This window comes from Miniopterus natalensis, chromosome 20 (genome assembly GCF_054644295.1).
Source record: "Miniopterus natalensis isolate mMinNat1 chromosome 20, mMinNat1.hap1, whole genome shotgun sequence".
Classification (NCBI taxonomy): Eukaryota; Metazoa; Chordata; class Mammalia; order Chiroptera; family Miniopteridae; genus Miniopterus; species Miniopterus natalensis.
Genome location: NC_142100.1, coordinates 24,521,541 through 24,547,559, shown reverse-complemented (window position 1 = coordinate 24,547,559; position 26,019 = coordinate 24,521,541). Strand labels below are relative to the sequence as shown.

At 57.7% G+C, this 26,019-nt stretch overlaps 1 protein-coding gene across 2 annotated transcripts; it reads left to right on the top strand.

The window, feature by feature from the left end:
- Positions 1–6,607: 6,607 nt before the first annotated feature.
- Positions 6,608–25,320, top strand: SH2B3 (SH2B adaptor protein 3). 2 transcript variants are annotated; one of them, XM_087828537.1, is made up of 7 exons: positions 6,608–7,330; positions 22,958–23,059; positions 23,147–23,238; positions 23,325–23,422; positions 23,523–23,737; positions 23,839–24,010; positions 24,175–25,320. In XM_087828537.1, exons 1-7 carry the CDS (start codon positions 6,623–6,625, stop codon positions 24,468–24,470), a joined length of 1,683 nt encoding a protein of 560 aa, XP_087684663.1. In that variant the 5' UTR covers positions 6,608–6,622; the 3' UTR covers positions 24,471–25,320. The 2 variants fall into 2 exon arrangements, with proteins under 2 accessions (XP_087684663.1, XP_087684662.1); XM_087828536.1 differs by having other exon boundaries at positions 6,623–7,330; positions 23,328–23,422.
- The last annotated feature ends 699 nt before the right edge of the window (positions 25,321–26,019 follow it).

Below are 26,019 nucleotides of genomic sequence, written 5' to 3'. Positions count from 1 at the left end.
CGTATCCTGTTCCCAGCTACCCAACCTCACTGAGGAAACTGAGGCGGGCAGGCTGCCCAGGGGAAGTGACTCAGCTGGGGTCACTAGCTGAGTCAAGCCTAATTGGACCCAGGAGCCCTGCACCCAGTTCCCTGGCTTTGGGGGCCTGAGGCCTTTTGGGGACTAGAGAGGTCCAGAGGCCACAGCTGGGTACTGCTTGCTTAGGTTCTTCGGCCTGGGTGACCAGCTTTCCTTGGTCAGGGCTCCAGGGTCCCACTGGCCACCACTGGGCTGTTCAGCCCAGCATCCTTCCTCCTGGCAGGGGCAAGGGGCACTTCCCCAGGAGAGCAGGTCCTCCTGGTGTCCCCTGTCCCGCCCCGGCCGGAAACCCAGCAGCTGAGCAGATGGCTGGAAGATTTTTCCTCCCACGCCACCCTGTCAGGGGTCGGCGAGGGGGGCTGGGCTGCAGGCTTCCTTGTGAGCCAGCCCTGGAGCCTCTAGGGGCCTGCCCGGATGTGGGCCCCCACCCTGGCTGGCCAGGGGGAGCCTGCCGCTGCCCCATGTGTCCCAAGGGAGGCCTGGGAGGGAGGAAGTTTGTGCCCTGCTCACCGGGAGCTGACTCACAGGGCGCCTGACAGTGGGGGAGGGGGAGACTGGCCTTCAGGGACCAGGGGACTGGATATGCGATAGGGGGAGGTGGACACAGAGGGCCTTTGACAAGGAATCTGGCCTTTGGGAGCTGGCACTCTGGTGTCATCTCACTGGAAGGGCCCAGAGAGGGTGATGAGTGTGAGGAGAGGCACAGGACGTGGGTGGGTTTGAGAGCACCACTGATGGGGGCGGGAGCTTGCTGAGATGCTTCCCCTCCTTAGGATCCCACCCTTCTCCCCTCAACCCAGGGCAGTTAACTGGAAGGAGTCACACACTGGGACTGGGAGGGGGTGGGGTTTGGAGAATACTATCCACTCTTTGGGGCCTGGTCCCTGTCTTTCCCCACCTCCTAAGCCTGGCTGGGGCCGGGGTGTCAGGCTGGGGGCGCAGGCAGAGGAAACAGGACATTTCCTGTCTGGCAGACTGTGCCGGGCTGATAAATGTCCCTGAGCACTAGGTGACCCAAGAGAGTGCATCAGGGCCCCGCTGGCAGCCAAGGGTCTAGGGTAGACCCCACCTCTCAGCCTCTCTGGGGCCCCAGAGCCTTTGTTCCCTACTTCCCAGGGATCTTGCCAGCTTGAATGCTGTGAAAGGGCAGTGGGCCCCCAACTCTCTAGGCCTCCTTGGACAGAGAGGGCCTGAGCTCCTGGAGAAGGTGCTGTGGGTGGGAAAGACAGAAATGCTCCATGCAGCCTGGAGTCAACCTGGAGGCCTGCGTGGAGGAGGTGTCTCTGAAGGTTTGAGACTTCCTGTGAGCTGGGGACAGGGGTGCTGTGGACCTGGGGGAGGGCAGAGGCTATGACTGGCTCATTTTAACTTCATTTACCACAATTTAAAATGTCCTCTCCAAGCCTTGGCGGGTAGAATTCCCACAGGTGGGTAAGGGCCTTCTCTGCACCTGGGCCTGCTAATTAAAAGGGAAATGTTAGCTTGCTGAGATTACATTATCCAGGGTGATTGGGTGGAGAGAGTCTGAGAGCCCCGAGTTCTGGGGTCAAGGGCTTCACAGCTCAGAGCCAGGATTCCCAGCTGTTTAAGACCCTGATATCTCCCTGGCTTGGTGGAGGCTTGAAGGTCCCTTAGGATGGATTGTGCTTGAACAGGGGACACCAGACAGCAGGCTAAGATGTCAGGTCATCCTTAGCAGGCACAGCGGTGGGCACAGATGTTCCGAACTCAAGGTCCTGGAAGGAGATCCACCCCCGCCCTGACCCGAGGACGTGCATGGAGGAAGCTGCCTCCATCTCCGCATGTTCGTGTGGGGATTTGGGAGTGGGCGCCAGGATGGGATCTTCTGGCTTCACATCTTCCTGGTCCTTCACCCTGCCATGGGATCTGGGGGAATCCGGGAGCCCTGCCCTGCCTCAGAAGAGCAGGCCGAGCAGCTGAGGGGGCTCTGGACCTGCAGGCCCCTGTTTACTCCTCCAGCTTCCCAGGCTCCTGGATGCCCATGGGAGCCCCCGGGTGATTGCTAACTGCTTTCCGCCAAGAGCTCTTTGGCCCCTGATCCCAGGGTTGGCTTGATCTGATCAATTGCCCCTCCTCCATGCCTGGCACATAGTGAGTGCTCAATAAACTGCTACCGCCTGGGCCGAGGCCCAAGAAGGAGACCACCTTCCTGTGGCCTGGCTGCCCACAGGCCCAGGAAACCTCCCCAGCACCGCCCCCTCCGTAGTTCGCCCCACAGCTGAGGGCTCCAGCTGCCCATTTCCTGCCCGAAGCTGCCGCCTCTCCCCTGAGAAGGCCTTTTGTTCGGGTTCCCGTGATGCCCCCTGCCCAGCCCAGCCCACTAGGCCAGACTCTCCTTGTGGCTTCTCGTGGCAGCCAGGCCTGACCTTCTCTGGAGCTGGCACTCCTCTTTCCTGACAGTAATAGTAATAAGATGGCATCAGCCACTTGTTCCCTATGCCAAGCACCCCACAGACATCAGTCCCTAGACTACTCCTAGCAAATGCCAAGAGCATGTCAGCCCACTTTACAGATGGGGACACTGAGGCCCAGAGGGGAAAGTCCCTTTTCTGCATCACCTGGCAAGGAGGTGACCCCAGATTTGGTGGGTAGCTCCACCGAGAGGTCATCTGGGTGGGGGTAGGGTTCCCGGAGCCCCACTGCCTTTTCTGTCAGTCCTCCTGGGTCAGGAGCATGACTCCAGAGTGTGTTGTTTGGCAACCAACTCAAACCCAGGAGTTCATTGATTCAGCTTTGTGGAGGGAGGTGGACAGTAGGCAGTATCGCTCATGTTTAGGGAGAGCAAGCCGGATCCTGATCCCAGCTCTGGCCCTCACTGACCCTGTGACCTGGGCAAGCCACTGCTCCAGCACCTCATTTTCTCAACCATAAAATGGGCATAATGCTGCCCTCCTCCAATGGGGAATAAACAAGGGAATAAATGCAGTTTGACACAGAGCAGGGCACATAGCACCCTAAACTAGTACCATTTTTTATTACTGTTTATTCTCACCCGGTGGCTATTTCTCTGACCACCTGGTGGGTTTGGGACCTGGACAAGGAGCTGAGTGAGACCTTCACGTCCCTCCTGGATTGCACTTGCTCCTTCAGTAAACATTCGTTAGGGAGAGAGCCTTCCTCATGGCGTGCGTTCAGGCGCACACGGGGCGTTTTGGTGGTGCCTTCTGGGCAGGGGTTTCCATCACCCTTAGCTGCGGGGCCTCTCTGTGTCAGCCTCTCCACCTGTGAAATGGGAGCAGTTATTGGCCCTACCTCCGAGTGCTGTCATGGAGCTTGGGAGAGTTAGTGCCTTGCAAGGGTGGTTAGAAGAATGTGTGAGGTATGTCAAGTGCTCATTTATTGAGCTCCTGCTGTATGCTAGGAATCGGGGATAGAATGGGCAGCTTCTGGCCTCGTGGAGCTCAGTATGGTGGGGAGATAGTCACTGATTAAATAATCTTCACTGTTGAATGATAGCAAATGCTGAAGGACAGGTTCAAGATGTGACTTGGTGGGTGAGCTCAGGGAAGGCTTCTCTTGTGGGAGGCCTGAGGGGACATGAATGCAGTCGCCCTGAGGCAGCTGGCACAAGTGGGGACAGATCCTAGGGTGTCTCATAGGTGGGGCAGGACCTTGGGTCTGGAATCTGAGAGCTCACTAGTTCCCCCAACCTGTGAAGACAGTGCCTGCCTCACCTGGGTCAAGGCAAGGATGTGGGGTGGCTTCAGGGTTGACCAGGGTCTGGGTCACCCACATGTGCAGGTAAAACCCTCCCCCTTCAGCGACAGGACATGTGTTGTTGGCAGCGAGTGTGGTGGTCTCCCCTCCCTTCCCTCTGCCTGGCAGCTTTTTTTTTTTAAATATATTTTTATTGATTTCAGAGAGAGGAAAGGAGAGGGAGACAGAAACATCAATGATGAGAGTCATTGATCGGCTGCAGCCTGCAACCCGGGCATGTGCCCTGACCGGGAATCGAACACCGATCGCCTGGATCCTAGGTCAACGCTCAACCGCTGAGCCACGCCTGGCTGGGCTGCCTGGCAGCTTTTACTGACTACCTACTATGTGCAAAGAGCCTAATGTGTATAGGTGCCTAGGACCCTGTGATGTGCAAAAATGTCAACTGTATGCACAGCACCCTCCCGGCTAGGGCAGAGGCGCCTCCTCTAAACTGTCTGGGGTGCCCTGCTTTGATCAGCTGCAGGGTCACCAATGTAGCCTGGAGATGGCAGGGTGGCAGAAAGAACCCCAACTTCTGGGTTTAGATCTCCATTTGACATTTGAGTCCCCTTTTCAAGGAGTTTACAACCATCTTATGAGGTTGATACCATACTGCTCCGTTTGACAGACAAGGAGCCCAGGGTTCAGAGAGGTCCAGTCAGGTGTCAGAGGCCACACAGCCAATACATACGTGTGTGTGTGTGCACATGTGTGTGCATCTAATGCAGCCCCAGGAAAACAGGCATTTCTGTCTGGTTTACTGCTGTAGCTCCAGGGCCTAGCACAGTGCTTGGTACATAGTAGGCCCTTTCAGGGGGGAGGCAAATGAGCATCCAGGATATGTGTGTCCAGTGGGGGCCCGACCCAGCCTGGTTTGGTTGGAAGGGAGGCCAGTAGTGATGGTAACTAGAGAGCTGCGGGGTTCAGCACCGCGGACAGCAGAGGGTTGGGGGCTTCCTCCCTTTTGATGGCTGGATGAGGGGTTTGGAATAGAAGGGAGTCCCAGCTGGGATGGGTGAGCAAGGGGTAGCTGTCTCGACATTCCTCCATTAGGCCAGGAAGCATCTTTGCACCTCTTGTGAGTCTAGTCAATTTATTCCTCTTTATTGTTTTATATTTTTATTGGCAACAATAATACACTCTCGTTGTAATATTTTAATAATAAAAGCAGCCAACCCTTATTAAGCCTTTCCTAGTTTCTGAGGCCTTTACATTAATTAACTCAATCCTCATAACACTCTTATGAGGTAGGAACACTCATGGTCCCCATTCTCCAGATGGGGAAACTAAGGCAGAGAGGAATCAAATAACTCACTCAAGGTCACACAGCTAGTAAGTGGTGCTGGGATTTGAACCCAAGCTCCGTGTTTTCTCTCTCTTACACACACACACACACCCCAGAAGAAAATCAAAGTTTGAATACATGAACATGGGGAATTCATATAAGCATGAAATTCCAAAGACAGTGAGGCAACATTGTGTGTATAAGATGTTTTTGGACAGGGGAGAAGGGGATATTAGATCTCAGAGGTGAGAATGGGCCATTTATAGGTAGCTGAGGAAGAGCTGGTTGCATGTGGCAGGAAAATTCTTGCTGGGTGACTCAGAGACAATGGCACACAGTGTCTAGCCAACAGGCTCTGTGTACTTGACCATATTTTCTGGAGACCAGTAGTAGCAGTCTCCTTTGGTTACTTTCCCCCCGGCACCCCAGTCCTGGTTCCTCCCCAGCGGTCACCGTTTCTGGATGGGTTTGCTCCAGCCATACCTCTCTTGCCCACCACTCACGTATGTACCCACAGAAATGGGCAGTTGGTTTAGTGTGCATGTAAATAGGATCACGCAGTTTGTATCATTCCGTGCTCTGCCTTGGAGATCTCTCCGAGGCGGTGGCATACATCTTCCCACCGTGCCCCCTGCTGCAGAATATTCCAGCCTGCAGGTGCACCCAGGCTCTGCTGATGGGCATGTAGGCTGTGACAGGAAGAAAGTTCTGAGATGCCCTCAGTAAAAATGACAACAGCCTGAGAGAGACGACAGCTATAGCTGTGGGCCCCTCTGCACAAAGACTGCTCATATTCCTGTGTAACTTGAAATTTAGGATTCATTTCCAAGTGGCTATTTCTGTGATTATCCACCCGGGAGCCTCCGCTTCTAATTCACACACGAAGTTTCTAATCTGCCCACAGGAGCAGGCACTGTTCTGGGTGGGTGTGGGTGGGGGCTGTTTGCATCACCCTCCCGTCCCCTCTGTAAATCCTTTCAGAACCGCTTACCCCCCCCCCCCATCCCCACTTGATGTATAAGAACTTTTGCAAAACTCCCCGCCCAGGACATGTCTGTCTTTCCTACCTAGACATAGGGACTAGTAAACTTTTTTTAGAGAAGCCCCTCGGCCATGGGGTTGGAGCTTTAGTGGAGCAGTGGAGTCTGCCTTTGCTGTGAATGTTGGGCAGAGCCGTCTGGCGGGGGATCGAGTATTTCTCCTGAGCACTTCAAGGTGGAGTTACTGGGGAGAAGCCGATCCTGCCCAGCTGCCCGCCAAAAAGGCCGTGCCCCTTAAGCCTTGCGGTCCCCGCAGCTTGGTGGTGGTGGTGGTGGGGGGGGCGCCCGCTTCGCCGCATCTTCACCAGCACCGGGTGTTACGAAGAACTTTGGGTTTTGACGCCGCGCTGGTGACCGCGGGCCGCGCGCGCTCGGGCGGCAGGTGCCCGCCCTCGCCCTCGCCCTCGCCCTCGCCCTCGCCCTCGCCCTCGCCCTCGCCCTCACCCTCACCCTCGCCCCCCGTGTCTTTCAGCCCGGCCGCGCCGCCTCCGACTCCGCCATGAACGGGCCCGCCCTGCAGCCCGCCTCGGCCGCGCCCGCCCCGCCCGCCCCGCCGCGCGGCTGGAGCGAGTTCTGCGAGCTGCACGCGGCCGCCGCCGCGCGGGAGCTGGCCCGGCAGTACTGGCTCTTCGTCCGCGAGCACCCGCAGCACGCGCCGCTGCGCGCCGAGCTCGTGTCGCTGCGGTTCACCGACCTCTTCCAGCTCTACTTCTGCCGCGAGGTGCGCCGGGGCCGGGCGCCCGGGCCCCCCGCTCGTGACTACCGGGAGGCGGGCCGCGGGCCCCCGGCCAAGGCCGAGGCGCCCCCCGCCGAGCCGGGCCCGGGCCCCGCCGCCCCCGCCCCCGCCCTGCCCAAGGCCCGCAGCTCGGAGGAGCTGGCCCCGCCGCGGCCGCCCGCGTCCTGCGCCCTGCAGCACCTGCGCCACAGCCTGCGCCACATCATCCGCCGCCGCTCGGCCGGGGAGCTGCCGGCCGCGGGCGCCGCGGGAGAGGCCCGGGCCAAGCCCGGCCTGGCCAAGAAGCTGCTGCCCTGGGGCCTGGCCCGGGAGCCGCCGCCGGAGGTCCTCAAGGAGGCGGCGCTGCGCTACAGCCTGGCCGACGAGGCCTCCATGGACAGCGGGGCGCGCTGGCAGCGCGGGCGCCTGGCCCTGCGCGCCCGAGGCCCCGACGGCGCGGACCGCCTGCTGGAGCTCTTCGACCCGCCCAAGGTAAGCCCTCGAAGGTGACAGGAGGGTGGGGCCTCTGTTCGGAACTGAACTTCTTCCTTGAGGGTCGGTTGATTTACAGAGAAGCTGCAGAGAGGGTGCGTTTCCCGGGTCCGGGCACCCGGCGTTGCCTGAAGCCGGCCTCGTGCGTTAGCGTGGGCCTTCGTCATAGCTGAGGCCCCCACGCTGGTCATGACCGTGAACTAAGCTTGGAGGTTTCTGCGGGTGTTGCTAGTTTTTTCTGATGTCCCGCTTCTGTTCCAGGGTCCTGTATTAGATTGCCCTTCGGTCTCCTTGGGCGCCTCCTGGCCGAGTTTCTCAGCCCTTTCTTGTTTTCGATGACCTCCACCCTCTTGAGTACCCATCAGGGATTTTGTAGAATGTTCAGGGATACCATCTGTGGGTGTCACCTGGGCTGTGGCAGGCTGGTTCAAGGCCCTGGAAGACCCTGACCAATAGAGATTGTTTCCTAGGGGTTCAAACCATCGGGGAATCCCTTTGCACCCACTCTCCCCCCAACGCTTTGTGGAGGTCTTGTTTTCTTTCGAGTTTTAACAGTGTTGACTTTCTCATTTGCAACCAAATTAATTCCAGCCGCTGAGGCTCAGGGTCAGTGTTCCTCACGCCTGCTCCGTCTTGGACTCAGGTGTATCAAGTGGATGGGACCTCGTGGCTCTCGTTAACTCCTCTCTCTCTCTGTTGGAGGGAGCAAAGCAGACGGGATCCTAGCCCTCAGGGGTCACAGTCTAGGTCAGGAGACTGACGGTTATTCATTCATTTGCTCAACAGATAGTTATGAGCACCTGCTGTGTACCAGCACGTGCTAGGTGCGGGGGAACCGGCACTGGTGGGGCTGTGGAATGAGTGAACTGCAGGTGAGCATGGAATTACCAGGCGTGCTGCATTCTAGGGCAGGGCAGGGGGCGCTGCGGGGAGCACGGGGCCCTGATGTGGTGGTTGGGACGGGGTGCTGTCAGAATCCTCTTGTGCGGAGCGACTCTAACCTCATTGCGGTGCCACGTGCACGCACTTAAGTGTGGGACGAGCACCTGAACTCCACGGGTGCACGTGTCTGTGGGTCGCCCTCCACCTGTACCCCGCCCACATGGGCTCCTGCCCCATGGACTACACGTCTCTGTTCTTGAACTTCATGTCAGTGGGATCACACGCGTGCTGCCTTTTACGTCTGGCTTCTCTTGACAGCGGGTTTGAGAGACCGTCCGTGTCCTCCTCACCGCCGAGCCGCAGTTCACTGCGGATATCGGGTAGTTGTCCGTCCACCTGCTGCTGGCTATTTGTGAGTTTTCATTTCAGCCCCTCCGGTGGGTGTGTACTGGTGTCTCACTGCGGCTTTATTTGCATTTTCCTGATGACTCAGGAGGTCAAGCACCTTATCATTTATTGGACATTGGAATGGACATTGTGAAGGGCTTGTTTTGACTGAGTTGTTTATCTTATTGATGGTAGTTTTTATATATTCTGAATATATTTCCTTTGTGTTGTAAATATCACCTTCACTCTGTGGGTTGGTTGCCTTTTTACTTCTTTAATCGAACCGGCCCATGAACAGACATTCTTAATTTTAATGAGTCCCGTTTATCAACTGCCTTCTGTTATGCTTGGCTCTCTGTGTCCTGTTTGAGAAATCTTTGCCTACTCAGGGTCATGAAGCTCTTTCTCGTCTCCTCTTCTAGCAGCTTTATTATTTGGGCTGCCCCGTCCATCTCGAGTTAGTTTCTGCATTTGGTGTGAGGGGGGTAACAGTTCTTCACGTCCCAGCGGTACCTGCTGAAGTGCTGCTTCCAGCCTAAGCCCAGTGTCATCTGTGTGCTTCTGACTCTGCTGTCCACCGACCAGTACGTCTGTCCTCATGCCAACACCACGCTGTCTAATTACCAAAGCGTCATAGTGAGTCTTGAGAAGGCGACGTTGGACTGAGCTCTTAATCCTGAGTTAAGGGAGCAGCATGGGCAAAGCCCTGAGATGGGAAAGCGTTTCTCATGTTTTGAGGAAAGAATAACAGATGAGGCCAGTTTGGGGGAGCCAAGAGGGAGGATGGGGCATGGGGGAGTAGGTGAGGGCAGAGGCTCCTGAGGAGGTAGCATTTTATTCCAGACACAGCGGGAAGCTGTCGGAAAAACACAAGTGCAGATAAATCTTTTCTTGAGGCTGTGACACCTCGAAGGGCAAATAATGGCCCAGACACATCTTATCTGCATGATAGTTTGGGATTTTGTATAAAACTTCAGTTTAAAAACTTCTGCTTAAAATAAACTGTCTTGGAAAACCAGGTGTCAGGAGTCCAGTGGGCCCTAGCTGGAATAATGAATGTTCTTTCCCAGCTCAGAAGCCTTAGGCAAGTGATGTCACCTCTCTGGGCCTCAGTTTCCTCCTCTGTACAAGGGGCCTATTCATAGCCCTGCATCGTGGGGCTCATGTGTTTAACTGGGAAGCGCATCTGCTGAGCGCCTGGCCCAGGGAAGCGCCCAGCGTTACCCGCCCTCCACCTCCGTGTTGCCATTGTGGTTGTCATGGTAATGACTGGACTGAGAACACATTCATTTCCAGTGCTGGTTTGGGTCCCCGTCAAGGTTCCTGTCCTTCAGGAACCCTGAGATGAGGCCCCGGTCCGAGCCCTCGGCTCAGCAGTGGTGGTCTGCCCAGGCTGCCCAGGGCAAAGGGAGCAGCCCTGGCGGGGCTCCCCCAGCCCCCTGCAGTGTCTGGCTGACGGAGAAGGCCTGTTCAGTCAACTTCTGATGGCTCATGGGGGTTGGGTCCCAGCTCCACCTCTGACCAGCTGTGTGGTTCTGGGCCTGTCACTTCCCCACTGGATTAAGTGGTGCCTATGGGGCATGGTGAGGAGTTTAGGTTTTAAACTAAGCAGTGGGAACCCTTGGAGGATTTTGGCTCAGAGGGGCTAAGACACTTGCTGGGGCTGCCCAGCAGTGGGGGTGGGCTGTAGGAACGTTCCGGGCTGCCTGGGGTCTTCTGGCGTCAGGCTGGCCGTGGGAGGGTATGGCATGATTTGCTCCTAGAGGACCCTCCAGTCGCCATGTCCACTCTTCTTATGGCACCTCCTTCCCCTCTGCTCCCCCAGTCCCAGAGGTCCCCACTCCCAAGGCCCCAGCCACACTGTTGAACCAGCTCCCTCAAGTCAGAGGGTGCCGAGTGCGAGCTCCCTGCTAGGCCTGAGATGCGTGACCCCACATGGTAGCTGAAAGACCTAAGAATGTTGGATTGGTTGCCAATATTTAGAAACATAAAAGAGATTTCACGTAAGAATCCAGGTTCCCAGCTTCTCTTACAGAGTTGGTGGGTCTGGCAGTGCGGGGCCGGCATCACTGGGAGTGGACCTGAGCCTGGCGCTGCCCGAGCTCTGCAGTGGGAAGCAGTGGGGGTCCCGGGGGAGGGAGAGATGCCAGAAGCAGCCACTGTGCCAAGGGTTGTCGCCTTGGGGCAGGGACTCCCCGGGAGCTGGGGGTCCATTTTCAAGTGGAACATAACCAGCTGGCCATGGCTTGTGGGCCAGCCCTTTGCTCTTTGGGGCCTCAGTTTCCCCATATGCCCGGGCCTCTGGGTTGGCTGAGATGGTCTCAAGGCCTTGCCAGCCCTACGGGGTCTGGGGCTAAGCCTCAGTTTCTCTCCCTGTACAGGGGGTGATGCTGGAGTTGTAGCCAACATTGATTTGGCACTTGTTGTATATCAGGCTCCATATAACCCTCACAGCTGCCCTGCGAGGGAGCCCCAGTGATGACCCCATTTCACAGCGGGGGAAACTGGTGCCCAGAGAGGGTAGGTGACTTGTCCAAGGTCACTCAGCTCTCCTGTGGCTGAGATGGGATTGGGGCCTGCCCAGGTGCAGCAGTCTGTGGGTGAGTGTGGCCCGGCCGCGAGGGCAGCAGGTGCTTAGGACACCCAGGCGGTGAGTGGGCTGCCGTCCCCAAGCGCCCAGCGCCTCGCAGGGCGAGGGCTGCCCTGACTCAGCCTGTCTCGAGCTCCCCGATCCTTCAGGGCTGGCACTGTCCCCGCACCTACTTCAGAGAAGAGGAAACTGAGCAGAGGCTGCTGGGGTGTGGACCGGGGGCGAGCCTGGAGCCCAGTCCCCGAGTGTGGGAAAGAGGAAGCAGAAAGAAAGGGACGTCCGTCCGCCGGGGCCTGGCGGTTTCCTCGAGGCAGGAGTGCGAGGAGGAGGAGGGCCGGGCAGGAAGCCCGGCGGGAGGGAGGAGGGGAGGCTGCCCGGCAGGAGGCTGCGCCCGGCTGAGCTGTGCCCCGCTGAGCTGCATCTTCACATGGGAGCCGAGCCCAGCCCAGATTGCGCAGCGGAGCTCAGCTGCCGCCCTTGTCATTGTTTATATTAGTTGTTTTTGGCGTGACAGGCACTGCATTTAACATATCCCATGGGGCCATCTCACAGATCAGGAAACTGAGGCACAGAGAAGTGGAGAGACTGTCCAAGGCCACACAGCTGGGAGGTGGCAGAGCCCAGAGCAGAGCCCCGTGTGGGCCTGCCAAGGCCAGAGGGTTGTTTAGGCCCCAAAACGGGCAGAGAGAAACCACCCACGTGCCACCTGCAGTTTGGTGGCTCTTCTTGGGCCAGAGAGAGAGACCAGAGGGGAGGCTGCCCAGTGGGGGAACAGCAGCATTAGAGGCCAGTGGATCCCCAGCACCATGCTCTCCCAGACAACCAGGGGCAGAAGGCTCCCCAAATGACAGTGAAGTAGTCCTTGCCCAGCCCTGGCTGCTGTGTGACCCACGTGGGTCCCTGCCGCTCTCTGAGCTGTGAAATGGGTGATCAGAGGGCTTAATCTGGGCTTCCTGGGACTGGTGTGTGTGTGGGGGTGCTGGTCAGCAGGTCTCCTGTTGGGCCCCAGCTACACATACAGCCACCCCACCTGCCCCTTATTGGGGTTCCGTGTAAGGTCGGTTTTGAAAGCTGCTTGGCTGCTTAGAAGAAACCCCCGGCCACGCTGAAACCGCGGGCAGATGGTATCGGCCGCTTCCTTTCAGCTCAAATTCTGTGAATCCACAGACCAGAAAGGGCCCCGATTCTGGGGGTGGGGGGGACGATGACCCTTTATTCTCCTCCTGGAGCTTCTGGGGCGGGCCTCATGCTGCCTCCCGCCCCTCGGGACCTGTGTGCTGCCCCGGCTTCTTGGAAGTTGGTCTGGTTTTTTTGGTTTGGGGGACTGGGTGTTGGGACGAGACCATCACTGTGGAGTTGGGGCGTGGACTGGTGGCCAGGGAGAGGTGTGGCTGACACCTTGGCCTCTCTGAGCCTCAGTTTCCCAGTTGGGAAAGTGGAAGGTCAGTACGCGTGTTGCTGGGTGACTGTCAAAAGCAGGCTCAGGGAGGGCCCTGCATGGTGTCCCCACCCTGTGCAGGAAGTGGCCAGATCCGGGGCTGGGGCCTGGCCACCCTCCCTGGGATGGGCAGCCACCTGGCTGGCCTCGGCGGCCTGGCCTGGGCACCAGCTGACGCCCGCAGGCCGGCGCTGGAAATCCCCCGCCCACTTTGTGAATGGAAAGGAAGCTGAACTGCACCAGCCAGCTCTGCGCTCCGGGCCGGCTCCCGCTGGGGCAGCTTCCTCCCCCGGCAGGAGGGGCCACCTCAGCTTCCTTTCTGGGCCCCACACCCCTTTTCCTACGTTCCCGCGAGCCATGGAGGAGGCCACTGTGTTCCTCAGGTGTGGACCTCAGCCTCCAGGGCCTGCAGGTGACGGTGTACCTGCGGGGGACTCTGGGTCCCCCCTTACTTGCGGCTGATGCCCGGATCCTCTGTCACAGGCCAGACCTGAGTCCAGCTGCGCCGAGGCGGGGTGGCATTTGAAGCCCCAGGAGGACAGAGGGGGAACCTCTCCAGGGAGCCGTCTGGAACCGGGGGCACTGCTTTGTCTTCTCTCAGATCTTCGTGTAATCGAGGAAACCAACTTGCCGAGGCCTCCAAGTTTGAGTTCCTAATATTTTTGGTGGTGTTGTTTTCAACTAATAAAGCTCATGGAAGAAATTCTAGAAAAGTAACTGAAACCCCACCCACAGCCCTGCTCCCCAGAGGACCAGCGTTTCCATTGGGGTGAATGTCTTCGTAATCTTTCGTTTCCTTAACTTTCCCCGAAGTGCAGTTCCCGCAGCCCCCCCAGCTCTGGGTGTGACGGGCAGGGGCGAGGCTGGACGCACCAGCAGGAACTTCTGGGCAGAAGCCCCGCCCTCGTGGGAGTGACCTTCGTCCTCTTTTCTCACTTTCACATTTTGATCATTTTTCTGTTTTCTCAAACATTTTTCAAGAATGTCTTTTTTAAAATACTGGCCGCAGAGTGGTTCATTTACACAGTTAGGCCTGGCTGTGTATCGGTCGTTATCCTGACCCCTATCTCAGCCGTTTCTCACTCTGCTCAGATAGCTGACCCGTGGTGAGGACCCTGCCCGTGAATCTTGGGGTCCGTCTCTGACCGTTTCCTCAGCTAAGTCCCTGGAGGGGAAGCGCCGGCCGGGAGCCTGGGTGTTCCCGATGCCTGCACCCGCTCACTCCCTCAGCTTTACTGAGAAGTCCCTTACCTGCCGTGGAGTTAGCTGGTTTAAAGTGTGCAATGGTTTTTAGTGTATTTGCAGCCGTGCAGCCATCACTGTGACCTAGTTTTAGAACTTTCATCTCAGAAAGAGCCCCGTGCCCGTCAGCAGTCACCCCTGGCCCCAGGCAGCCTGTAACCCTCCTGCCTCTGGATTCGCCTAGTCTGTTCTGTTCATGTAAGTGGACTCAGGCAGTAAGTGATCTTTTGTGACTTTCTCTGACTTAGTGCAATGTTTCCAAGGTTCACATTTTGTTTATCTTGTGTAGATGTTAGGCGTCTAGTTGACGGTTACGAGCAGTGCTGCCGTGGACATCGGGGCACAGGCAAACCTCGGGGATACTGCGGTTCCTCCTAGACCAAGAGAGTCATTCTTTTTGCTGGAGGAGGGTCTTGCGTTTAGTGCGGGGGGAAAAAAAAGCAACACCTGTGCCCTGCCCGGTTTGCTCAGTATTTAGAGCGTTGGCCTGCAACCGAAGGGTTGTGGGCTCGATCCCCAGCCCCGGTTGGGGCGTGTGCGGGAGGCAACAGGTCGATATGTCTCTCTCTCGCATCAATGTTTCTCTCTCTCCTTCCCTCTCTTCCACCATCTCTAAAAATCAATGGAAAAAGTATCGTTGGTTGAGGATTAAAAAAACAACAAAATGCAACATCTGCGAAGCCCAGTGGGCCGAGGCGTGCCTGTGTAAGTGTCTGTGGACGTGTGTTTCCTTTCTCCTGGGTGTGTATCTGCAGAGTAGAGTGGCTGGGTTATAGGCTAACTCTGTGTTTAATATTTGAAGAACTAACCAGACTGGTTTTCAAAGCGCTGAACCGTCCTGTGCTCCCCCCAGCAACGTAGGAAGGCTCCAGTCTCTCCACCTCTCCACCAGCACTTGAGGTGGTCGTCTCGAGAGCAGCGCCACTGCGGCGGCTGTGCCTCCGATGGCTGGGATGTCGAGCTCTTCTGTGCTTCCTGGGTATCTCCTCCCAGGCAGCTTTCCAGAAGGCTCGTACCCACTTACCTTTTCATCACCAGCAGTGCCAGCTCTGGGCGTCCTGTCGAAAACCTCTGCCAGCTTCTAGGTGAAGCGCTGTTACGTTGTCCCTTCTGATGACAGTGGAGTGCCATATAACTGAGCCATAATTCACACAACACAAAATCGACCATGTCAAAGTGTAATTCATGGGTTTTTAGTACATTCGCTGTGTGCAATGTTTCCATCACCCCAGAGAGAAACCCTGTGCCTATAGCAGCGAGTCCCACTTCCCGTCCCCAACCCCCAGCCCCTGGCAACCACTAATTCACTTTCTGTCCCTACAGGTTTTGACTGTTTCTCTTATGTTTCTTGGTCGTGTGCATTTTTTGTGACTTGCTGGCCATTTACTTGCTGCCCGTCTCCTGCGCTGCCCTGTTGTTGGCACGAGTTCTTGTGTGATGTCATGTGCTGTAGATTTCCCTAGTTTGCCATCTGACTTTTCAACCTTGATCCTGGGTTTCTGGGCTTATGGAGGTTTTTAAATTAAGATCTTTCCATTTATGGCTTCATTCTTTGCTTTTTCTGCTGAGAAAGACCTGGGATCTGATAATTACATAGGTTTTCCTTTTCTCTTTTAATTATGTAGTCCAGCTAGTTTTTATTCCTTGTGGCTGGTGTGATTTCCCGTTGTTTCGTGATGTCGGTGAGGGGTTGTGCATGTGTCAAGGCCTGTGACATAGTAAGTGCTCACTAAAGGCAGGCTGCAGACAACAGGCCGTGCCAGGCTGAGCTTGGGAAGCAGGGAGTGTGGTGCAGTCCTGCCCTCATCCTTTGTCAGCTCGGCCTGAGCTCTGCCAGCTCTGAGCCTCCCTGGCATCCCGTACCCCTCAGGCCCCAGAGGCCTTCACTGTCACCTCTTCTTCTGAATCATCATTCTTCGAAGGCAGGCGGTGGCCACCGTCCAGGGCTTTTGGGGATCTTGGTGGTGACGAGACCCGCTCCCCCACTGAGGCCAGTGACAAGTTGTTTTTTAACCACAACTTTTTCCACCTTCCGCAGGCGCAGAGCAGACTCGGGCCCAGCCAGGCCACGTGCCCGGTTGAGGGGCTTCCCCAGACTGGTCTGGCTCGAGCAGGGCTGGGAGGTGGGCCCCCGTTCAAGTCCCTGGGGGCTGACCAGCTCTGGGACCCCTGGCCCTATGACACCCACCGTGATCACCCACAGACTCCCGTGGACCCATCTGCTTTCCTGGAGTGTGGGGTCCACAGAGCCCATAGGAATGACCAGGGAGGGCAGGTTTGATGCTGGTGTGTCCCCATACTGCTCAGGGGCCTGGGGACATGGCATGGCCTCTCAGAGCCAGGCTTCCCCTTCTGTCTGGAGGGGCTGACGAGGGCCCAGCCCTCGTGGCCTAGAGTGCCCCTGGGACTGAGGTGGCCACAAGTGGCACTAGGATAGGAAGGCATAGCCTGGGTAAAGGTGTGGGTGGGGCTCTGGCCAAATGGGGACTGGGAGGAGGGGACTGGGAGGATTCCTGGCAGGGACAATGGGAGCAGGATATGGTCACTCAGGGTGTGGGCTGGTGGCAGCTGATGTGCAGCGGGCAGCAGGGATGGGGTCTGGCTGGGCCCGACCCTGCTCCTGACTCCGTCATCCCGGGCCCGCTGGGTGCTGGCTGGGCACTTCCGGAGACCTCTGTGCACGTGTGACTGGCCCAGGCGGTCATCAGGGCTGGTTGCTGAGCGCCCAGAACAGCTCCCTCTTCACGGCAGCTCAGCTCCAGGTCTCAGCAGTTTATCCTAATCTGTCCCCCAGAGAGCCAGAGGTCTGGCTGAGGTGGCCTGTGTGGAGGGGACAGTGTGAGCAGAGGTGCAGAGGGGAGAGAGGCTGGAGGTGTGGGCATGAGGTCTGGCTAGTAAGGATAGGGCTGCCGCCCGCCACTCCTGTCCTGCAAGGCCCTGTCCCAGGACCCCGCCCCAAGTACAGCCCAGATTCGGCCTGGACTTCTGTCACCCTTGGGGGAGACTAGATGAGCGGGTGAAGGTCTGGTGGGAGATCAGTTCCTTGATTCGCCTGTTTGGTCATGCCCACAAGTACTTCCACAGTGGTCCCTCTTCAGACATGGTCACCCCCACCTTGGGTGTGGCCCCCATGGGCAGGCCTTGGAGCGGAAGTCCAGCCGGTCCTCACAGCTGGCTCAGCCACACTCGGGCGCCACCCGCATCTCAGGAGGGGGTCGAGGCTGTGGGATCCGACTGGTTCTGTGTGGTGTTGGGGGGGCGCTCTCTCTCTCTGTATGGGGGTCTCTGTCTTGGGGGTTTGTCTCTGGGGGGAGGTAGCTCCAGCCTCTGAGAGGGGCTTTGTGTCCCTGTCACTGTGAATCTGTGTGTGGGGGGGTGGTCTCTGTGTCTCTGAGAAGGGGCTTTGTGACTGTGTCACTGTGAGTCTGTCTGACGTGGGGGGGAACCCTTCGGGCCTGAGGGGGACTCCCTACAGGTGGATAGGCCCCAGCCCGTCTGCCACAGCATCTCTGGCTAATTACCACCCCAGCCTCCTGGGGGCTTCGGAGGGTGCAGCACTCGGCCACTCAGTGTGAACTGTGATGGGGACCCTGTCTCTGAGCAGAGTGGTTCTGTTTGGGGGTCTGTCTCCCCTTTTCCTTGGCTCTGGGGGGGGGTGTCTCTGTTTCTGGTACTTGCGGGGGATCTCATTTGCCAAGAAAGAGGGGAAGCTGGCTTGATCCATGTGGCTTCTCTGGAAGCTTCTCTCATCCCTTCCCTGCTCCTCTGTGGAGACGGGGCAGACCAAGGGGGAGATGTGGCCCACAGGGACTGGGGGAGTCTGGGCAGCAGGCAGGGCCGCTTGCAGGAGCCTTGGAGGCTACACCTCTCATCACCTCCACTTTACAGACGAGGATTCAAGCAGAGAAGTGAAGTGATTTGCTCAGGGGTCACACAGGAAGAGTGGCACTTGAAGGGCCCTTGTGGGTGGGGCTGGTGGCCCTGGCTGGGGGCAGGGCGGGAAGTGACCTGTGGCCTGCAGTTCGTGCAGCCCCTGGAACTGGCTCCCTGCCTTGTTTGCCCCCAGAGGGCCTGGGAGCAGGGGTGAGATAACTCACCAGCCCGTCTGCCTCTGATCCCCAGACATCCGAGGGCTGGGGCCCCAGGCAGCCACCCAGATACTCCCCATCCAGCTGACAAGCCCTAAGGACCTCCTCTGGACCAACCCGTGCTGGGCCCCAGCTGGGAACAAGGCTCCGTGTCCTGTCCCCACCCCCAGAGGAACTCCCAGTCAGAAGGTGGGGGCAGCTGCATCGTCAGGAAATTATGGCCCGGCCTGATAAGCCCGGGCCACCCGAGGGAGAGGCGCAGGAATCACTAACCACGGCATGACCAGAGAGGGCTCCCTGGAGGAGGGAGGTTTTCTCCGCCAAGGCCTGCCGTGGGAGCATGGGCCCTGGGCCTGGGCAGACAGGGGTCTGAGCCCAGCTCTACTCAGCCCCTCCCTGTGGCTGGGACAAATGATTTTGCGTCTCAGGGCCTCCATTTCTCCATCTGTGACATGGGGTTGGTGACTGTGCTGGTGTGGGGTGCCAAGAACTAATTCTCAAACCCCAGGATGAGGAGGTTGCCGAGTGGCGGTTGTGCGGCCCCAAGGTTTCTGAGCAGGACAAGGGTGGCCAAAGTCTGGGGAACACATGGGTTCAACAGGCTTCTCTGCTTCAGTACAGAGGCTGCCCTCTCTTGGAAAATCCCTCTTTGCACTGGTTGCCAGGAAGCTCAGAGACAAACTTGTGGCGAGTGGAATTCCCTCTGAGTGTCCCTGTAACCAGACTAAAATCCTTTGTGGAACGAGGCAGGGCATGTTCTTTCTCTTGTGGTTTTTTTAAAAGGTTTTGATACCGATCAGTAAGAGCTGAGTAAGCATTTTCCATAACGACGTTTCACGTTTGTTCATCCATTTTGGATGCTGGGCTGGGGGACTGAGCTACCTGACTGGGATGTGGAACTGGCTGAGCCTGTAAGTTTTCAGGCCCTCGTCCTAGACACCCCCGTCCTCCCCCTACTCACGGGAGGGAGCAGGACCCGCTTACTGTCCCCATGTAGACTGAAGCTGTAAATGGTGCAGCCGGGCTCCAAGGCCCCGAGGTGCGCTCAGGGCATGGCTGCCATGGCCGAGGCAGGCAGCTTGAACCTAGACTTCCAGCGCCACTGCTGCTCTTTGTAGGAGAGGACTGAGGGCCCAGAAGACAAGACTGCCAAGGGCCCGTGTGGCCTAGAGATTCCGCAGTGGGTGGTCTCCTCCAGGTTGTCACTCGAGGATAAAGGCCTCTTCAGCGGCCGGGCGGGTCGCAGTGCATGAACAGGGCCATTGTGAGGGTCCAGCCCCACGAGCAGGCCTGCTTCTGCTGCGGGATTCAGTTCAAGCTCCCACCTTCACTGTCTCAGAATAAGCCCGCCGCCCAGGGGGCCTTCTCGGCCGACTGGGACCAACCACCTCACTGTGGGACACGCGTGCCCACGTGCTTCCCCACCCCAGGGCCTTGGCAAAGGCCATCCCGGTGCCTGGTGCACTCAGCCCTGCTCTTGACGTAGCCCAGGCGGCCCTCCGTCTCCTTGCCGTTGGGTGTGGGTATCCCGCTGCCTTGGTAGAGCGGAAGCTCTGTGAGTCAAAGGGCGTGTCTCATTCCTCCTGGGGCACTGGAGCTCCATGAGGGGGGCCAGTCCCTCTGCTGGGGTCTCGAGGGTCTGAATGGTGACAGGCTCTCCTCAAGATGGCCGTGAGGACAAGGCAGTGGGGCGCAGCCCAGTGCCTTGGAAGTCTCTGGAAGGGCCTTCCCTGGCCCGGCCCCTTGGCACTCAGGGAGCAGCACAGGTTGTGGGTGTTTCCAGGTGAAGGCAGAGGGAAAACAAGGCCCGCAGGACTCGGGAAGGTCTGGCTCCTCATCACTTTCATTCCCTCTAGGCGGAGTCATGGGGACCGTGAGGTTGGCGGGAGTCCAGGAGAACCAGGGGAACATAGAGGCGGAGGCACAGCTGTCTACACTGCCCTCAAAAGCACCAGAGACAATAAACCTAGAGCCAGAACTTGCTCCGTCTCATGTAGAAGTGCATGGAAGTTTCTGCCCAGTTTTAATGGCCACTGAACCTGTTCTTCCAGGGTTTCCCTACTCCCTTCAAAACAAACTCAGAAGCACCCAAGGTAGTTCACTGTATTGTCTTCAGTCACAGTGAAATGCACTTTATTTTAATGTAAATCATCTTAGACAGGCAGGTAATAGGTGTGAATTCCACTGCAGGGGGGCAAGGAGCACCTTACACTTGCTCCTTGCAGGGTTGCTGTCTGCTGTGTGTCTGTAACACTAAGTACTTAAGGCTGTGCTGTACCCAGGAAGGCTTTACCCACACTGGCCCCAGCCAATCACCACACTAACCCTGGGAAGACGGGCTATTAGAGCTCTACTAGCCCGTGAAAAACCGGGCAGGAGGGCTGAGGTCTTTATCCAGGGTTACACAAGCGTCAGAAGGGTCGGGACTGAACCCTAAAGCCTAGAGGGAAAAGAATTTTGAATATACGGTGAGTGCAGAAATGCAGGCCCCACTGGGGCCTTTGTCTTTGAGCCTCCCAGCGGCCAAAGCAAAGAAAAAACTGGGTTACTGCCACTGGAGTCACAATGGCCACAAAAAGCCAGCTTTTTGGGTGCTGAGACTTGCTCCCCAGGAGTGATGATGATGCAGGATGTGGTGGGTGATTCTACTGCTTGTACCACAAATACTTGGAGTGGTTTGGCCGTTGTGACCACCTAAGCACAGACTGAGGTGGGCTGAGAGCGCAGCGGCTCGCTCTGTGAGGCAGGTGGAAAAGAGGGAATGTGGGAGGAGGACCCTGGAGCCCATCCCCTGGCCCCTCCACACAGCAGCCCGCGCTTTGGGGTCCTGCTCTGGACCGGCCTGAGGCGGGGCTGTCCTGTCCTCATGCTCACTGGCGCCTCCCCATGCTCAGGCAGCGTGTTAGACCCACTGCTTCAGATTCCAGCTCTGCACCTGGAGCTTGTGACTCGGCAGCTCCTGTGTCACGCTCACCCTGCGGGCAGACAGCAGCGGCCGGCAGGTGCGGAGGGGAATCCTCCTTCCACCACAGCCCACCAGGTCAGCAGTTCCTCAGCTGCTGGGGGTGGGGCTGGCACGGAGGGCCCCACATTCAGAGCGAAACCAGTGGCTTTGCTGCTTAATCTCTGCACTCGCTGGGCTGGGCCCAGGGCCAGGCCTGGAGCGGAACTGAAAGGGAGACTAGGCCTGTTCCCCTCTGGGCCTGGCCTACTTCCTCTCCGTGATCCTGAGGCTGGGAGCCAGTGGGGAGGGTGGGGGGGCCAGGCAGGGCCAACTGCACAAGCAGGAGAAGGAACTAGCCCTGTGTACCTCACCCCTCCTGCAGACAGGAAACAGCCTCAGATGGGCTGGCTATGGAGGCCTCACTCCCCATGCTGGCGTGTCCTGTGCCCGTGCAGGTACTGTGCACCCCACACCTGACACCCAGGCTGAGAAACTGGGGTACAGGGAACGTGAAAGAGAAACTGGAAGGGTGAAAACACCAAGGCTGGGATTTCCTAGTTGTGCAAGCCCTTCGAGCTTTGTTCCTCATGTGACGGTGAGAGGAGGCAGTAAACCCTGATGATGTTAGTGGTTCCTAGAGCTGCTGTTACTGTCCCCCAGATTGTGTCCAAGAACCAGGGCAGGACCGGGAGCTCCAAGGAGACCTGCTGGGAGGGGCCTGGACTAGGAAGAGCCTGTTTGGGCTGCCCTCTCACCTCTTTGCCGGTGGGGAAGGTGTTGAAGGCAGGTGGCCTGGCCCTAGGTCCCATCCTCTGTTAGAGGTGCCTGTGTCCATAGCAGGGTTAAGCACAGGGTCTTGGGGATCAGCTCTTACACCACCTGTAGAAAAGGCAGCCCCTGGCCAAGCAAAATGTGGCCTTCTGGTCAGAGGAGGTAGAGCTCGGATCCCCCAAAGCCTGCCTCTTGTTTCCACCTCCTACCCTGCGTGGCTCGTTAGGGGCTCTAGTATTTCCCAGGTGCGCCTGGCTTATCTCCTGGTCCTCAGGGAAAGAGCTGCTGGAGGCAGGGGAGCCCAGCTGCGCCTCCTCCGTCCAATCCCCAACTCATCTCAGGCTCTTCCCACCGTTCTTATCTTCTTTCGGCCTCTGCTAGAAGGAGCCATCGATCATCTCATGACCTCTGGAGAAACAAGCTTATCACAAGAGGAAGTGGAGGGCTTGACCTCCCTTCTGGTTCTAGGGTGCCCCTGAGCCTCTGCTCCACCCAGGTTGACTCGGGACCTAGCAGAAAGGGCTCTTGCTGGCAAAGGGTTTGGGGACTGTTTCCTACCTACTCTGCTCCGTGTGTGCTGGGTGTCACGGGAGACTCCTAGGCCCACAGTTGTGTGGGTTTCTACCAGCTGTAACTGGAGTTGGCCATGCCAGGCTGTGCCCCTTTGAGCACACTGGCAGAAGCCCCAAAAGCCTGTGACTAAGCTACTTTGCCAACTCCACCCCTCCTCGTCCTAAGACTTGAAGGCAGAACAGATAGTGAGGTTTGGGAAGCTGAGGTCTAGTATTCACAGCCTGACCTTCCCTTCCTCAGGCAAATGGCTTCACCTCTGAGATTTGCGCTTCTGACCAACAGAGTGATAGTATCTGCTTCCTAGGGCCAGGGTTAGGCCGGAGGAGACCCAGTCTAGTGTTGAGCTGATGGGGGGAGGGGGTGATGACAAAGACCTGGGGCCCCTGGCAGGCAGGCAGCACCAGAGAGAAATGTGGCTTGGGCTGGACACCCACACGCCCCCTCTCTGGGCTTGTTCATGGGACGTGGCTGCAGCAAGAGCAGCAGATGTCAGCAGGCACATGTCATGCTGGAATGAGCACAGGTCCAGGTGAGGAGGGTAGCCCTCAGCCCACACAGATTTCTGTGAATCTCAGTGTGGGGGGAGTGGGCACAGTGCTTCAGAGGATACAGGAGAAGGGCCCTCAGGGTGCCCACTCAGCAGAAAACCAGAGAGGCCGGGGTGGGCTAAGGGCCACCAGGGACAAGCCTGAGTATTCCCTTGGTCTCCTAGAGTTCCAAGCCCAAGCTCCAAGCAGCATGCTCCAGCATCCAGGAGGTCCGGCGATGTACACGCCTTGAGATGCCCGACAACCTCCACACCTTTGTGCTGAAGGTGAGTGATGGAGCTTTCCACACCCAGGGTACACTGCACCCCCCCCCCCCCAAGGAACCCACACAGCTATGCCTTCCTCCACACCAGGTGAAGGACCGGACAGACATCATCTTTGAGGTGGGAGACGAGCAGCAGCTGAATTCATGGATGGCTGAGTTCCGGGAATGCACAGGCCAGGGGTAAGGCGCCCCAGACTCCATTCCTGCTTCAGCTTTTTACTCCAGCCCTGATCTTCCCAGACCCTTCACCCCAGCCTCTTCTCCAGCAGCCTGGAGAGCACAGACCCAGAGATGCACATTCCCTCGGCCCCAGAGCCCAGCCAGTCCAGCTCCCCCAGGGGAAGCACAGACTCCCTGAATCAAGGTGAGTGAGTCGGGCCTTTATGCGCTGGGTGCGTCCGAACCAGCCTCAGCCCAGGACATGAGGTACCCAAAGGCGTCACCATTCCCACCTCCTCTACCAGGTGCTTCTCCTGGGGGGTTGCTGGACCCAGCCTGCCAGAAAACAGATCATTTCCTGTCCTGCTACCCCTGGTTCCACGGCCCCATCTCTCGTGTGAAGGCAGCTCAGCTGGTGCAACTGCAGGGCCCTGACGCTCACGGAGTGTTCCTGGTGCGGCAGAGTGAGACACGGCGTGGGGAGTACGTGCTCACGTTCAACTTCCAAGGCATAGCCAAGGTATGGGCAAGGCAGGGGGGCTGTACCACCCCCCCAAGTTCACAGCCCTTAGGGGCCACTGCCTGAGCCTCGCCTCTCCTCTCCACCCCCTGCCCTTGCAGCACCTACGCCTGTCGCTGACGGAGCGGGGCCAGTGTCGAGTACAGCACCTCCACTTCCCCTCGGTCATGGACATGCTCCACCACTTCCAGCGTTCACCCATCCCCCTCGAGTGTGGAGCTGCCTGTGATGTCCGGCTGTCTAGCTATGTGGTCGTTGTCTCCCAGCCACCAGGTGTGAACCCAATGCCCTTGATAAAGGCGGTAGATGGCCCAGAGAACCACACAGGGGGGTGAAAGCTTGCTGCTGCAAATGCAGGGACCTAGAGATCTTGTTTTGTGTCCTTCTGATACTCCCTGCCCTGTGAAGACTGACTGGTCTCTGTCACTTGTCCCCAGGTTCCTCCAACACTGTCCTGTTCCCCTTCTCCCTCTCTCGCTGGGACTCAGAGCTGGGCCTTCCCCACCTCAGCTCTTCTGGCTGTCCACGGGGGCTCGGCCCGGAGGGTCTCCCAGGCCGGTCCTCTCCCCCAGAGCAGATCTTCCACCTGGTGCCTTCGCCCGAGGAACTGGCCAACAGCTTGCGGCACCTGGAGCCTGAGCCTGCCAGCCGAGCCCGGGACTCTGACTACGAAATGGACTCCTCTTCCCGGAGCCACCTACGGGCCATAGACAATCAGTACACGCCTCTCTGACAGGCGGTGGACCCAGGCCACCCGGATGCCCTGGAGGAGCACAGCAAGCAGACAGGAACTGGTGAATGTAACTTTCCTTCCTTTCAGAGAGAGTTAAGGGACATGTTAACTGCTCCTTCCAGTTTGGATGTGACCCTGCTATTAGGCCTGTTAAAGGGCCTCCTGTAAGTTCCCTCTGGCTTTCTCCTTGTTGTTTACAGATGTGGTTCTTGTTCGCAGATGCCTCGAGCTCCTGCCCTGGTCCCCAGGACCATCCCCACCACTCTTAGAGGCGGTAGGGTCAGGGCCAGACTGGCAGTGGAAACCTGTTCTCTTTTTCACTGACACTGTCGCAGCTGATGACAGACTTTCTACTGGGGGTGGGGGGGCATCAGGAAGCCCAAAACACTAACAAGCCCTGGATTCCCTGTGGTTTTCCCATGTAGCTTCAGTCCACGGGGCAGCTCTGCGGCGCCCACACCTGTCCTGCTTCGACACTCGGCCTTAGACAAAGCTCTGACAGATGGACAGGCTAAAGTCAAAAATGATTTAAACATTTTACCTCAAAGGATTCAGGTTTCAAAACTAAATCATTGCTTATTTCATTGCACTGTTTGACTACAAAAATCAGGTGGGTATTAGTTCAGACAGCTATGCAACCCCACCTGACTAGTGCCGGCTGAAGCAGCACGCCCGGCTTCCTTGTCTACTGCAGCCTCTGGAAGTCACCTGCTGCCGAGCAGCCACTGTCCTTCCTAAAGTGGAGACCTGAAGCGCGTCACTGTTTGAGTCAGGCAGTTACTGAACTAGGAGGGTGGCAGACCACAGCTCTACCCTGGTGCCTTATGAATAAAAAACGGGGTTCAGCTTTACAACGAGAGGTAACTGAGGGTGAGGGAGGGACAAGCAAAAAGGGCAGACAGAAGGGCTCCTGGGCCTTTCTAAAAATCCTTCCCAGCTGGCTCGGATGGCTTAGTAAATTCTCCCGCAAGGTTTTAGCTCATTCTTGAGCCAAAATGGAAGCTGGAAGCTTGTGCCACAGTGAATGAGGACCTCCTCCAACAGCCCACAATCGGGGCTCTGTTCCTGCTTCCTCAGGTTGGGGGGGGGGGGGGTCACGTCTCCAACCCCGGGAGGTCCTGCAGGCAACTCTCCACCTGCCCCTCTCCATAAGGGACACAACTCACACGGGGCTGGCTCCTCCCAGAGAACGCTCAGTACCGAGCAGGCAGCAACCGTGTGCGGCCGGCTGCTCCCGGGGCCAGCCAGCCACTCGGCACAGCTTTAAGTGGATAGAGGCAAGATTAAACCTTGGCCTAAAACTAACCACTGCCTGCCTTACCTGGGGTGAGGGCTGCGTCTGCTCCCTCCAGCCACTGTCTACACTCTAAGAGGTCAGAGGCAAGACTTTTGCTTCTAGAATTTTTTGGGGCAAGCAGCCCCGTCTTCACTTCTACTTTCAAAACCAACACTCCTGGGTGTTTTCACAGGTTGTAAAGCAGATCCGACCCTGACCCAGATTTTCAGTCCATTTCTAAGGATACTTATTTCCTACACACCAAGCAGGTGT

What these genes read in the sequence shown, in the direction of transcription:
- SH2B3 (XM_087828537.1), top strand. Translation starts at nt 6,623, where the DNA reads ATGAACGGGCCCGCCCTGCAGCCCGCCTCGGCCGCGCCCGCCCCGCCC. An exon ending in CACAGACTCCCTGAATCAAG is followed by an intron (nt 23,423 to 23,522) that starts GTGAGTGAGTCG and finishes CTCCTCTACCAG; the next exon opens with GTGCTTCTCCTGGGGGGTTG. An exon ending in CGTTGTCTCCCAGCCACCAG is followed by an intron (nt 24,011 to 24,174) that starts GTGTGAACCCAA and finishes ACTTGTCCCCAG; the next exon opens with GTTCCTCCAACACTGTCCTG.